Source organism: Notothenia rossii (assembly GCF_949606895.1).
Source record: "Notothenia rossii genome assembly, chromosome: 7".
Lineage (NCBI taxonomy): Eukaryota > Metazoa > Chordata > Actinopteri > Perciformes > Nototheniidae > Notothenia > Notothenia rossii.
In genome coordinates this window covers 66,606,630-66,620,764 of record NC_136905.1, presented here as the reverse complement: position 1 = coordinate 66,620,764, position 14,135 = coordinate 66,606,630, and the positions used below count along the sequence as shown (strand labels likewise).

The following is a 14,135-nucleotide window of genomic DNA, read 5'->3' as shown; positions in this document are numbered from 1 at the left end:
CTGCTGTCTTTTTGTCTATCACTCCTTAAAATCTCTGCCTCTAAGAAACAGTTTAATGTTGTAAAATGAGGGGGACTCAGAAAAATGATTGAATCAAATAATATATGTCAGAATTGCAGAAATGATGGGGGAAATAAAGGATCCCTTAAATGTTTTGGGTGGAAGTTAAAGAATGTATCTACTTGAAAGAAATGGTTGTGGTGAATGCATCTTTAAACTAAACTTGATTCATCTTTCTTATAGTAAACGCTTTGTATAAAAGATGTGTATCATTTTAGAAAAACATTATTAAAAACAAATCATTTGTGTAACTATTTTCTTTTGTTTCACACAAACAAACATTTCATTTGTATTATATGGATCTATATTTTATGGATGTATATTGTAAACAAGTTGGCTAAATTCTAGAATTTTTAAATGTGGGATTCGTCTCGATGCTCGATTATCGACCTGTTTGATTGGCTGTTGCAGCTAACTTAAGAAAAAATATGCTTTTGTTCAGCGTTGTGATTTTTAAGAAAATCCATGACCAGAAATGTGTGTCTTGCACACTTTTTATTTTACTTGACTTTTCCATTCCAACACATCTGTGTACTGCATTAGACAACATTTAGTTAGTCACCAAATCCTAGAAAATTAGATGCAATACTACAATGAGCTTTGTAAGTTCTTTGAAACACGCAACACAATGCTATCACGGCAACAAGATAGTGTCTGATTTGGTCAAATTTAAAAACACATGTGCTGTTGCTTAAGTCTGACACTGGCAATATAGCGTAAATATAAACTCTGATCAGCTGACAACACATCACACTCAGGACCAAAACAAAACAAACTAGCTTCTTGAGCTCTGTGCGGTGATAAGATCAGCCAATCACAGCCTGGTTTGCGATACAAGGTGAAGGTCAGTCCTTATGTTTGTGGGACAGATCAGCATCAACGGACTCATGATTAAACATTAGGCAAGAGAAGAGGGTTTACGCATAACGATACCCGTCATCATCCTCGCATCTCGCAAGGTTAGATATCTCCTCCCCCCCCCCCCCCCTCCTCATACATTGGGAAGCCCTTGATACCTTAAGGAATGAGCTGCCCTTGGAGGACTGAGACAAAAAGGGTGAGGGATATATTTTTCAATCGTGGTGTGATAGAAACCAGGATTTAGGCAAAATGTAAACCCAGAAACACTATCACACTCAACAAAGAAAAACAAATTCCAGATGTATTATCTGGTACTTTCAATGTATGAAGCATAGAGCACTTCATAAACCGCAGTTTTTATTCCCAAATGAAAACACAAGCCTGTCTATTCAAAGATTGTGACTTATCGACCCTGTGATAACATCAACATTGTGTTGACGGCGAGTGAAAGCGAGCAGATAGTGTAAGCTATCGACTGTTAGACACACAGGCTGTGTTTTTTTCTATATTTTCATTTCGGATTCCTTTCTGAAGACTGCCAAACGTTGCTCTCTGCCCCCTGTCTGTCTTTCTTTATTTTCCCCTCCCTGTAATTCTCAGTTTTCTGCTCACATCAATTGATGGCTGGCTGCGACTAGCGCTGCCTGTGTTGTTCCAAGCAGAGCCGTAATGGAGACATTTGGAGAGGCAGAGCAGGGCAGGTTAATGCTCTCCGTAATGTGTGTGTGAACAGCGATTTCTTTTTTCGATCTTTTTTTTTCTTTTCTGCGAGAGGCTCTGGGCCCCATGCCATCGACTCCAAATGTTTTTCCCCTACTAAACTCCTGACCCCAATCTGGGGCCAAGAAAGACAGGAGAGAGAGGGGAAATTGAGAAAGAGCGAGAGAAAACAACAGCTAATGTGATTCATTGGGGAGATGGATAAAAAATGGATCTGAATGAGAGAGGGAGAGAGGGTGCAGATGTTGAGTTATTGAAGGCTTTGCCACAAAGAAAACGGTAAATAGATCAATAATCACCTGAAATATTTATTGATTGTTTATATTGGACATTTTGTCTACCTGATACTAGAGGTAACTTGAACTTAATTCTGTTTTGACAGATACAAAATAATCATCATTAAAGTTCAAAGGGAAGAAAGAAGAAAGGAAGGCTTGCGACACATGTAAACATAAAAATTCAGCGCAAAATAGCCCTGAAATGTGTTTTTGATCAATCATTCCAGCTTTTTTTCAGCGCTCGCTGCGATGACAGGCTCGAACTTGTGTAGGATTCATGTCAATTACATCTGAACAGGGAGAAGGAAGGGAGGGAGGGAGGGAGGGAGGGCTTCTAGTTGAAACACGCTTGTTCACCATTAGCGGTCGACATCAGCGCGGGAGATTATACTGGTATTTGACATCCCCTGCTGTGAGGCTGTCTTCCTGGGATGCTGATGCTCTGAGGTGCCGCTGTGCTAAATGAGAGTGACTCAATGGATTGTGGAGTTGCTTCGGGTCAGAGTGGGGCGGTGTGTGAGAGATGAAGCAGGAGTTGGGAATGTGAGGATGATGGGTTAAAGGGTTACAGGCAGGTAGGCTTATGTTAACATGACACCTTGGAAGTATACGTTTTTGTTCAAACTTTTATGAGGTGTTGGTTTGACTTAGAACTGTAAAGTACTAGAGTAGTAGGTTGCTACTGTTTGTCTGTTTTTGTCATTGTTTGTTGTTATTGTTTTGTGGGTTTTATTATGTTTTGTTGTGTTGTTCCTAATGTTTTTTGTATTGTCTCACCTGAAAATAAAATAAAAGATATTGAAAGAGAACTATAAAGCACTATAATGCAAGGTGTTTCTGTTATTGTGTCCAACTAGCTTGTGTCATTGCTAGGCTATAGTTACCTATATAACTCCTCACTGTAAAATTGCAGTTTCAAAAAAATGGATAACATTGTATATAAAAAAAGAAAAAACCCAACACAAAGCCTGGTAAGGTTTAAAAATGAGAGATCATGGTTTGGCCTCAAATAACTATGTTAACTCATTCTGGACGTAAATTAAAAAGTCAACACTGATACATTTCACAAAGGAAATTATCATTGAACTTCTGGGTGACAGCCCGATGTTTGGACAAAATATATTTCCCCTATAAGTAATTAACTATGCACTTTATGTGAATGGGAACTCAAGTTTTAGGTTAACGAGTTAGAATAACGCAACATAGTTAAACAGCAACACCAACTGCACCTTAAATAATGACCATAAAGGTGATTCAACACCTCTCTCGCAGCCTGATCTATGAGCCTGATGCATCTAATAAATTGGCAACTGGGTGTATGATGAAATAAAATGTATTCTTTGTCATGTGGATACATAACTGTACGATAACACATTATATTCAAAATATCTAAAAACCCTAATGGGATCAATATAAGATTTTGTAACACACTTAAAAATGCAACACTTTCTCTCCGTCTGTCTCTCTCCTTTCTTTCAACTTAACCTTCCAGAAGTGTTCATTATATTTGGTTAATACTAGTACCTACTAGTTTATTCTCTTGAGATTGTGTAATGGAATTTAAAATAGCTCAAGGCTACAGTATGTTTAAGGTATTATTTTAATAAGTACATTTTTCTAAGAGACTTTTTATGTACGGTATTTATTATCCTTAGTGCTCATCTCAAACGGTGACGGCAAAGTGTTGGTAACTTATACAATTCATCTCAACCTTAATTCAAGTTCTTTCGGTGTGACTTTTAAGTACTTTGAAGTTAGACTCCAAAGTCTATAAAACTGGGCCCCGTCTTCATCTTCTCTCCTCGTCCCAATCTAACAACAAATGTATGAATGTGGTAGCACCTTGATCGTGCCAATCTGAGCCTCCTCAGATCTGTTTTCAAAAGTTGATGGTGTGTCACGTCTCTTCACTTTCTCCGCTCCGCAAATGAAGCCCAGAAATGCAGAAGCTGCAGCAGACTTGACCTGTGTAGAAATCTATCTCTAATCTAAAAAGAAAACCGAGATGAATTCTCGCTGAGCCAATTAGAGCGGCGACTAATCCCCCACTAACTCGGCAGAGACGTAAAGCATGCCTTTCTTTCCCCTCTCGTCATCGCTCCCTCAGTTTCGCTCCACTTTCATCTCTCTGCCCTTTTATCTTATCAATAGGCACATATAGAGTGCCGCAGACACAGAGCGTCAGGCCTGGATCTCTCAAAAACACTCTTTTTTTTGACGTTTTACACCGATTGCCTGCATTCAACACTAAATTCAATTCCAACATCACTTCCCCTGCCTGCGTGAGAATGATGCAGAGTTTGGAGCTCATACAACTAATGCAACAGAAAAGACTGACAGCTTGTTTTGTAATTTCACTAATGGCTTACAAATCCATTGAATCATATCGCACATAGCACAATATATATTATACATAGGACACAGAATTTACTAATGCGTGTCCCATTCTGTGTTTTGTCATCTTCATTGATGTGTGATCTAGCGTACACACACTTTACATTTATATAATTGATAGTGTTGCTTCAGCTGCTGTGTGAAAATGGGAGGGGAGTACCCCTCCCCCATTCCAGTTAATGGCAACGTAACATCGCATCCACGTGGAGTCTGATTGGCTGAGAGCCGCTCCACAGCAGTGGGGTAATAAAAGTTACAAATGAGAGCAGGCTATTAGAGCCATTGACATGCATAGGCTAGCTTGCTAATTAATCGATCCTGAAACTTCATCTATTCTATAGCCAGAGAGGAACCCTTAATTAATCAGACTTTCTATAGAGTGGTCCTCCTTTCTGTGAATCCTTTTCTCTCCTCTCCTTTACCCCCCACTTCCTCCCCTCTCTGTCCCTCTCTCCCCTAATGTCTTTTTTAAGTGTGAGGTAAAAAATGCCCAGTGTCCCGTGGGCTGGCATGGTCCGGAGTTGTGCAGAAGAAAGGCAGAAAGTGTGTGTTGTGTGTATCAGCCTGGTTCAGATGTGTACTTTGAACAGCGAACCTTTTTTTAAAAAAAGGGGAGGGTGGTGACGAGGCTGGAGTGGTCCCCTTTGTACCTCCACCCCTCCTCTCGCTCCATCTTTCCTGGCAGAGGAGCTGATTTATTGGGGCTTCCCAGCCATCCGTCAGAGGCAGCAGCGCTGGCTGCATTAACCCCAGAGACAACCCCAGCACCCGGGGCCCCTAAGTGCTTCCAAGTGGCCCTCGCTCTCTCCACTAGTGAGGAACCCCCCCACCCAGGCTCAATCAATGTCGTAAATTACCCATCTAACTCCCTGAAGTCGATCGTCAGCAAGATGATGTTTGGACGGATTTTTACAGCTTTTTGTTATAGTAGTAACTTAAGAGCCCAATCACTATTTCTTCTGGCCATAATAAGTACTCACAAATTTTTAGCAAAGGCAAGATTGAGTTAAATGCTTGTTGTCTCATTATTCTGGTTAGGCATAAAGAGACCTGTCAATCAATATTTTCCATGAAGGACACTTGGTTACTGTAGTTATGTCACACAGGTCTGAATATTTGAGTTAACGATGGCTGAATTCCCTTCAGCTGCTTCAGTTTCTTTGGTAGGAAAAACACAGGTGTTACTAATAACACTAATGATGGCTCCACTCTATACAAGTGTCTCAGTAATCCAGGACAGTGGGACATAAATCAGCATGAATGATACCAAGACCCTGAGACCGAAGCGAATTGGAATGCAGCCATCATTACGTTGAATATTAACACCTGTGCTTTTTTCTACTGTCACATGTTGAAGCGCAAAGGCCTATTTTGTTACCAAACCACAAGACAGAACAACTATAGGGATTTTTGTTATTATAATTCAATTGAAAACAGTGCTTCTCTAGAGCAATATTTAAAAGCCATAACATTTTATACTGACAGTTGCATGACACTGGTTTTAATCAAGTGGTAAGCTGTTGTGAAAACCAATTTGAAAAACATGTTGTAATGCAGAAATTAAACACATGAAGTGACTGAAGAGGAAGACATCTTGAAATGTTGCCTATTATTCAGGAATGTACACAGCTTGCCCAGTTGATTGGAGTGCATGCTTTTGAAAGAAACAGATATATATTTCTTCCTTCCTTCTTTACCAGCTGACCACTACTGAACAAAGAGGATTCCTGAAAAGCTTTGTAAGCAAACTGTGACTTGAACACATGTATACTAAGTAGAGAAGGACAGCATGCTTGTGAAAGTGGGTTTTGGAGTGACCAGCAGCAGTTGAGCCACATTTCCACTTGACTTTAAATGCTTGGCTTCCATTAAGTTGGCCGAGTGTTAAAGGAACAAACAGCCAACACTGCTAATGGTTTCTGGCTGACTCCTTGACAACCCCTCCCCTCTCCATATAGACACACACATGCACACTCCTTCCTTTTTCTATTTCTCCCTTTCTTTCATTTTCCAGGATATCTTTTTCTTTGTTTCTCCCCCTCCGTCACCCCTCCCCTCTTTTCACATCAAACACTAACGTTTCCTTCAAATTCCTTTTCCTCTCTTGTCTGCCAACTTTGAAATCACAGGAAATTACGCTAAGAATTGGCTAGGTCTTTTTTTTGTTTTGCTTTCAACTTCATTCCACTTCCCTAACAGACGCTTTTCTTCGTGTCTCCAACACACCAGCCTTCTTCTTCCACTTCCTCTTTTCTTTTTTAAGCTGATGTGTTTTTTCTGGCTCCCATCACTCCACACACACACACACATCACCTCCAGGGGTCGGCAACAGGCGGACCGCGGTCTGGATCCGGACCCAGACGCCGACCTATACGGACCCAGACCTATAATCAATACATTAATACTGTAGGGGATTTTTCGGCACCTCCCGCTTTTTTAACGCTGATCTGGGTGAGTTGTGTAATTGGTGACGGACAACTTCTCACTTCAAACAAGAAGAAGAAAGCTAGACCGCAAAAAGAATTAAACAAGCGAGTACCTGTTTTTCCTGGCCAAGGACAGGTTCCTTGAACACAGTGCTGAGAGCACCGGAACGCCGCTCCAGCCCTTCAAATATTACAGTACCCATAAGGAGCCGTACACATGCCGCAGTGTTTGCGTGGCTGTGTCTTTAGTTGTAAGCACAGTGGCGAGCTGTTGTTATCAGCATCTGGTTAGCTAGCTATGCTAACAAATTTAAAGAGCTTTTCTACAACCAGGTGGAAGAGAGCTCTCTCCTGAGAGGCTCAAATAACCTCAGCTCAGTGAGGTTAAGGCACACCTTGATATGATCATTATTATCGTTATCGTTATTAATGAGACTAAATTAAAAACAGGTATAAAATACTATATGACAGTAACAAAAAAGTTGTTAAAAATAACAAGAATAGAGTTTAAAAGGGGAGTGATTTGTAAAATATCCAAAAATAAAAATCTGCTTACAGTTCTGTTTCATATGAATGTTGAGAGCTGAATCCATAGATCTCCTCATGTTGCTCTCAAAGTGCACCAGATTGATGCTTTTAACTTCAATATTTAAAAAAAAATCTTCCCTGGGGAGCATGCCCCCGGAACCCCCTAGAGGAGGTTAGGTCCCCCCCCCCACACGCTTAAATCATGTTCACATGGATAGGATGCTAAATACATTTGCACACATCTTGTGTCCATATCTTTCTGTTTTTGTGGTCATGCCACAACCGTGCACGTGCATGCATGCGCGAGTCATGGTGAGATCTCTGGATTAAGAGGTTGCTTTTTCTTTGCACAACATGAAAGAATGAATGGGCTGTGTTTTTAGTTTTTTTAAGCGGAGGTTGAGTTCAACAATTTGTACGGCCCTCGGAGGATGTTGTAAAAATTGAAAGGAAAAAGGTTCCCCGCCCCTGCTGTAAATAATAATAAAAACCCTTGATTTATAACTTAACATCTCTGTCTCCTATTGATCTGAGTATATTACAAAGAATAGCCAGTTCATTGAAGCATTATAGCACAGGCCTTTGTCAGATGGTATATTACGCTGCTTCGAATACTTCTCTCTTTTTTCACCATACCTGTGTTTGCATCACTGTAACCAATGAGCACCTGCATGTGTATGAGAATAGCCCTGACACCATTTCAGCCCAGATTTACAAACTCCTGGCAGGACAAGCTCAAGCTCACTTCTCGCACTGAATTTAAAAAAAAGTGAGTGAGGGACTGCAATATAAGAGGGACAGAAAGAGAAACTTTAAAACTGTTCAATTGTTATGATGTGTAAAGACTGATATTGTTCTATAATCGTCTGAAACTGTTAAGTCATGATGTGAAACGGTAAACAAAGAAAAAGGGAAACTCAAGCTGCTGCTACACTTTATTTTATTTATCTAAAATTAAGCACTTTTAAGATGCACATATTTTCAAAAGCTATTTTATTTATTTTCTCTATTTTATTTGTAAATGCAGCCCGAGAGGAACATTACACATATCCACAGTACTTACTGTATATCTGTATAGTTTGATGTTAATTGACAATAAATATTGTTGTTTATGAATTGTACTTTCTTTATTTGATTGGCAGTCGGTTGTTGTTTACATGCAGATGTTGATAAAGCTACAGCTACTTCAATATATATCACACTAATTCATAAAGCAACTTAGACATTTTGATGTTCCGGACCTTTGCATGGGAACATTTTTCTAACTGGACCTCGTTGAATTTGAGTTGAATACCCCTGACCTAAACTCTCCACCAGCACTCTTTCACATGCATGCAGATGCAGCTGACTACACCTAATGCAAGTTCTAGGTGTATTCGCTGGAGGCTAGTAGGAAGATTTTTTTTTTAAATCTCAGACATCAACAGTGGGATCAGTGTCTGTGCTTGCCTTCTATGGCTGGATCAAGGAAAGGGGCCATGAGGAGAGTAGCTAATTGGTAGTGAAATTAACTGTTCATAATGTGTCACGGCGTGTGTGAGAGTGCATGTATGATCCTGTGCATACTCTCTATGCAGGCATATGTGTGACTGAGGAAACAGACACAGCTACAGTGAATAATTCAATAAATGTGGCCTTAACAGTTAAAAAGTTCCCAAGAAATATTTCTGAACTCAAGAATTACACAATTTACATGTACACCAACAGCACTGTAGAAAAACATATTAAGGTAGCAGTTGAGTCACAGTGTTTAAATTAATCTTAAGAGAGGTCTTTGTATTGGCTCTTGGCTTCCTCCACATGGTTTTTTATGGATACGTGAACGTGTCAATGCAGCATGTAGTGTGCTTGAATATATAAATGTCACTGCGTGGATATAGTATATTTGACATAGATGTGTAATGAAAGGTAGGGTCTAGCTACCTATTGTGTTTATGATGTTAGTGTCCAGCACACACAAACACAAAAAGATGCTGCAGTGTTTTTTGGTCTGATATCTGTCACCAGAAATCTGTCATCAGTCGTCAGAAATGTTTGACCCCATCCCCAGATTCTAGGGGGTAATTATGAAGTTGTTTGTGGTACTAAACGCGTCAAACATAAATAGCCTTACCCCTCTGCTGTCAACAATTTTCATAGGGACTTTTTACTGGCAGAAAATAATGTAAATAAGTGTTTATAAAGAGGTCTGTGGATTTTTCTTAAATTTGTTTAATAACCATTTTTGAGGATTTGATGTCTTATTTGACTAAATTCAAGTAATCGTTATTTTTCTGGGGTTATGGTTAAAGACAAAAAAACGTATGGCCAGATTTCATTTAGGGTAAGTTACAAAATAATAACTTTCCCTTTAATTAAAGGATAAAATACCTATGATGATTGTAAGTGAACAAGTAACATAAATCCAAGCTGTTACAAAGATACATTTCGACGATATGAAAGTGTTGTCAATAAGACGGAGACACATTTATACATATTCTATATCCAATACCTCCAGTGGATGAAATGTATTATTATGGAGTCTTTATTTAATATGAGTGGGGCTTAATTTCAGCAGGATTTAATCATAATAATGAAAGACAGTCAAAGAGGACCTTTTGTTCCTCTGCTAAAACCCACTACGCACACTCTCACAAACACACGCACGCACACACACACACACACACACACACACACACACACACACACACACACACACACACACACACACACACACACACACACACACACACACACACACACACACACACACACACACACACACACACACACACACACACACACACACACACACACACACACACACACGCACACACACATACACACACACACACACACACACACACGCACACACACACAGTCTTGGGGTAATCACAGAGATAGACGTACACGCACATCTTTGTTGACGTCACGTTGCCTGGCAACATCCCAGCATGCTTGGCTGTAACAAGCTGAGGTCTCAGCCCTGAAGCGCAATGCATCATGGGGAATTGTGTGTGCCGTGTCTTACATCACCCACAATCCCCCTTGCTGATGCAGCCGCAGTCAAGAAGACGGTGGGAATGTTCTGTGCGGCTGATCCTGGGGCAGTCTCTTAGCATGTGAGGTTAAGAAAGGGGGGATTTATCCTCCTACACACACAGCTGCAATTATGTCCATCTCTGCGTTTGCTGCATCTCTTGAAATGTAATTATTAGTCACTTTAAGACTCGATATACAGCATATTATGCAGTGCACATCTGGGGCATTCATTTTCAGCCCCCCCCGATCAGACCCCTGACCGCTTTTCTGTAGGTGAGGCTCATTACGCTCATCTGAGAATGTGGAATTAAACCTCCTCCTCCGAACTCATTACTGTGAGCTAGATTTCACCGGCTGCAGATAGGCAATGCGGTGGTGCTGCTTTTAAAGCCAGAGCCAGATAATTAGAAACTTTAGAAGCGCATTTCCCATGGCTACAGCCAGAGTGAACAACTAATTCTATTTGAACTAATTACGTTCCATAGCGCTACGTTCGGGCTATTTAATACGCCAGAGGATTTCATCACGGAGCAGGAACAGGGATGTATTTCTGTGCGTGACTGACTGTACGTCATTACTCTCTATGCACAGCTTGTCTCCACATACACACCCCCACTCACTCCCAATTGTGTGTATTTCATGCTGCGAAAGCCCTGAGCCTCCTCAATAATGCTCGTTCTGAGAGTTTGTTGACATCATCAAAATGCGTCAGATGAGGTTTAGATCTGCAGTCTGGGTAACGAAGGCTCAGTAAAGACTTCAGAGCACAGCGTGGCCAGACAGACAAAATGATTGGAATTGAATAGAGTCAATTACAGCTTTAAATATTTGAACATATTTGGCAGATGATGTCATCATTGTTTAATTTGTTTTGGTATAGTGATAAAGGTAGGCATGAGTGGTCCTGGCTTCAGCCTATGTTTAGTTATTGCTGTGAATGTGTTACATATTTTGTAGCTTTTTAAGCCGTCTATTTCTCTATTGAAACTTTAAAATAAAGTTAAACTTATTTTATTTATTTATTTTTGCTTGTGTTGATTTTGAGTGTACAGGCTATATGCGTTCATAAAAATCATAACTAAAATAGTATAAACAAACATAAAATAATTACAGTAATAAAATATATATATATCATTTTGACTCTTCTTCATATTCCATATAAAAAAACATATTAAAGGTGAGAAACTCTTTTATGAATAAAAACATGAGCATTCCACACACATTTGAAGAATATTCTAAGACAATGTAGGAAGTTTAACTGTCAGTCCATCTGTGTTTCCCTCTCTTTCTTTGTGGACTTGCTATGTGTGGAAGCTCGCTCGCCCCAACAAGAGGTGTCCAGACTAGCAGGCCAGGCTGACTAAATATAGCAGGCACTGACAGCGGGGGACACTCCCCCGTCTCTCACTGTTGCTCTCAGCACTGCTGTTTCACTACAGACTGATGGAGCTAGATTTGTCAGACGGAAGGAGTTTGTGATCTGCCAGAAATGTGGGACACACATATCCGAGTCCACACACACATATAGTACACACAATTTAATACACATACATACATTTCCTGTATTTCTCCCTCCAACACATCTTCCAGTCCAAATGGGATTTACTTAAGACTCAATAAAGCAGACAGAAGCGCTATTGTCTCCAACACAGGCCTATTGTATTGCACAGAGAGACTGTGACGTGGGTCGGCTGTGTGTGTGTGTGTGTGTGTGTGTGTGTGTGTGTGTGTGTGTGTGTGTGTGTGTGTGTGTGTGTCTGTGTTGGCTACACAGAAAGCATTCCACTACACACAAACAAACAGACATGCATACACAAACAAAACAAACCAACAAACAAACAAGCACACTAATACAGTTCAGAAGCAAATGAATATATATTAAAGCACCTAGTCCAAGAAGAATGGACATGCTTACTTCCATACCACTATCCCATCCCCCCACCAAACACACACTCACACACACACAGCATCAAACCCATCCCGCTCCAGTGGGAGTCTGAGGGGAATCTGAGTGATGAACAGGAGTGACACCACCACATGCCGGCGCGTGAGAGATGTGCTGCCTGAAATTTTAGGCCGGATCTCAAATTGAACATGCCAAGCCTTGAGGGGGAAAACCACTGGAGAATGTTCCATCACGAGAAGCGAATGTCCCGCAGCAATATCGCTAATAATACCAGCTACAAATGATCTGGTTCAGCACCACAGGGGGGAGGGGGCTCATTCATGAATTGCACGAAAACGTTTGTTAACATACCTGCTGCTGAGGGTACTGCATCCCGGCCATGCCCATTTGAGGCCTCCCCTGCATGCTCATTGGATATCTGTGCGGGGGAGGCGATGTGTATGGCTGGTTTGGAGGGTAAGGCCCGCCCCCTTGCTGTTGGCTGGAGTAGGCATTGTTGGCCATGCTGTACAGCTGCGAGCGCTTCATAGCCATGAAGTCCATGGAGGACACCTGTTGCGGAGAAAAGAGGGATTCATCATATGCTATTCTTATTGGATAATAATTTACATTCATTCCCGACGATGCTTCGTGATTGGTTAATTATTCATCTAGAGTCTGCCAAGTTGGACACAAGTCCACTTAGTGCACGCACTACAAACCACAGCCGCCATTGATTTATCTTATAACAGTACAGCGAGCAAAAGCCTTAAATTAAAGTGTACAGTTCATAAATGAACTACAAATGGAATTAAGTAAGCAAAGATGTTTATTGCGTAACGCTATCAGGAGCTAAGTTTGCTGGAGTAGGGCCAAAATATAATGATTTAATTAAAACCTACAGCTTGTATCTTTGTTTTAATGTCTGAAAGGCTTTTTAAAAGTGTTGTAAATGTTGTTTAAAGCGATGGGAAGCCAGAGCAATAAAAACTCTATGGCCTTGTTCCCACAACCACAGCCCAGCCGTGCCAGTAATCGCCGCGCAGCGATCGCTCGCTTGTTTGCATGTTGTTGCTTACTGCTCACTGGCAGGAATACTGATAATTACATTAGTGTTCATGCTCTTCTGAATTCAAATAAGAAAAACACTTAAGTGTTGAGAGTATGGCAGGGGTTCAAACTGTACATTACAATGGTGACGAGGCATTTGGAGTTTGAATCCCAGGAGGGAACTCAAGGCAGCGAAGCAGTCAAAGTACACGAAGTTCGGAACTAGCTTCTTATATGAACACAAAAAACAATCGAAGAGAAGAAAGAGAAGGTGTCATGGGCGATTTATCCCATTGTAAGTATTTCAGAGTCTTTTAAAGAGGTTGTTTGGGGTCTCACTGAGCCATCTGAAAATTCCAGTACAGTGCGTCCGGCTAATGATAATCCGTCACCCGTAGCGACGTGTTTGTCTGTGTGCCGGGGCAGATAATGTGGACTTCTTCTTCTTCTTCTTCTATCTCTCCTCTCATGCTTTCTCCCTTTTGTCTCTGCCGTGTAGGATCATGTGTGATTTATGACATTTTGTTCCTACTGTTTCTTACACACACACACACACACACACACACACACACACACACACACACACACACACACACACACACACACACACACACACACACACACACACACACACACACACACACACACACACACACACACACACACACACACACACACACACACACACACACACACACACACACACACACACACACACACACACACACACACACACACTTTCACGTCTCCTCTCATCTCTAACTAACCCCCACCTGCTCCTCCTCCTCCTCCTCTTCCACCACCAGCTCCCTCCTCAGTTCCCTCTCCTCTTCCCAACTCAATATCACCTTGTCTAGCGCAGAGGAGAAATTGCCGCTGCCTCATATTGCCGGGCTAATATCAAGCAGACAT

The 14,135-nt window shown here is 41.1% G+C and overlaps 1 protein-coding gene across 11 annotated transcripts in view; it reads right to left on the bottom strand.

Moving 5' to 3' along the window:
• Positions 1-14,135, bottom strand: part of arid1b (AT-rich interactive domain 1B) — a 173,377-nt gene that overhangs the window by 135,449 nt on the left and 23,793 nt on the right. For all 11 annotated transcript variants that reach the window (XM_079693227.1, XM_079693230.1, XM_079693231.1 and 8 more), the window contains exon 2: positions 12,546-12,746. In XM_079693227.1, coding sequence (XP_079549353.1) covers positions 12,546-12,746 — 201 coding nt within the window. The remainder of the gene's footprint in view (positions 1-12,545; positions 12,747-14,135) is intronic.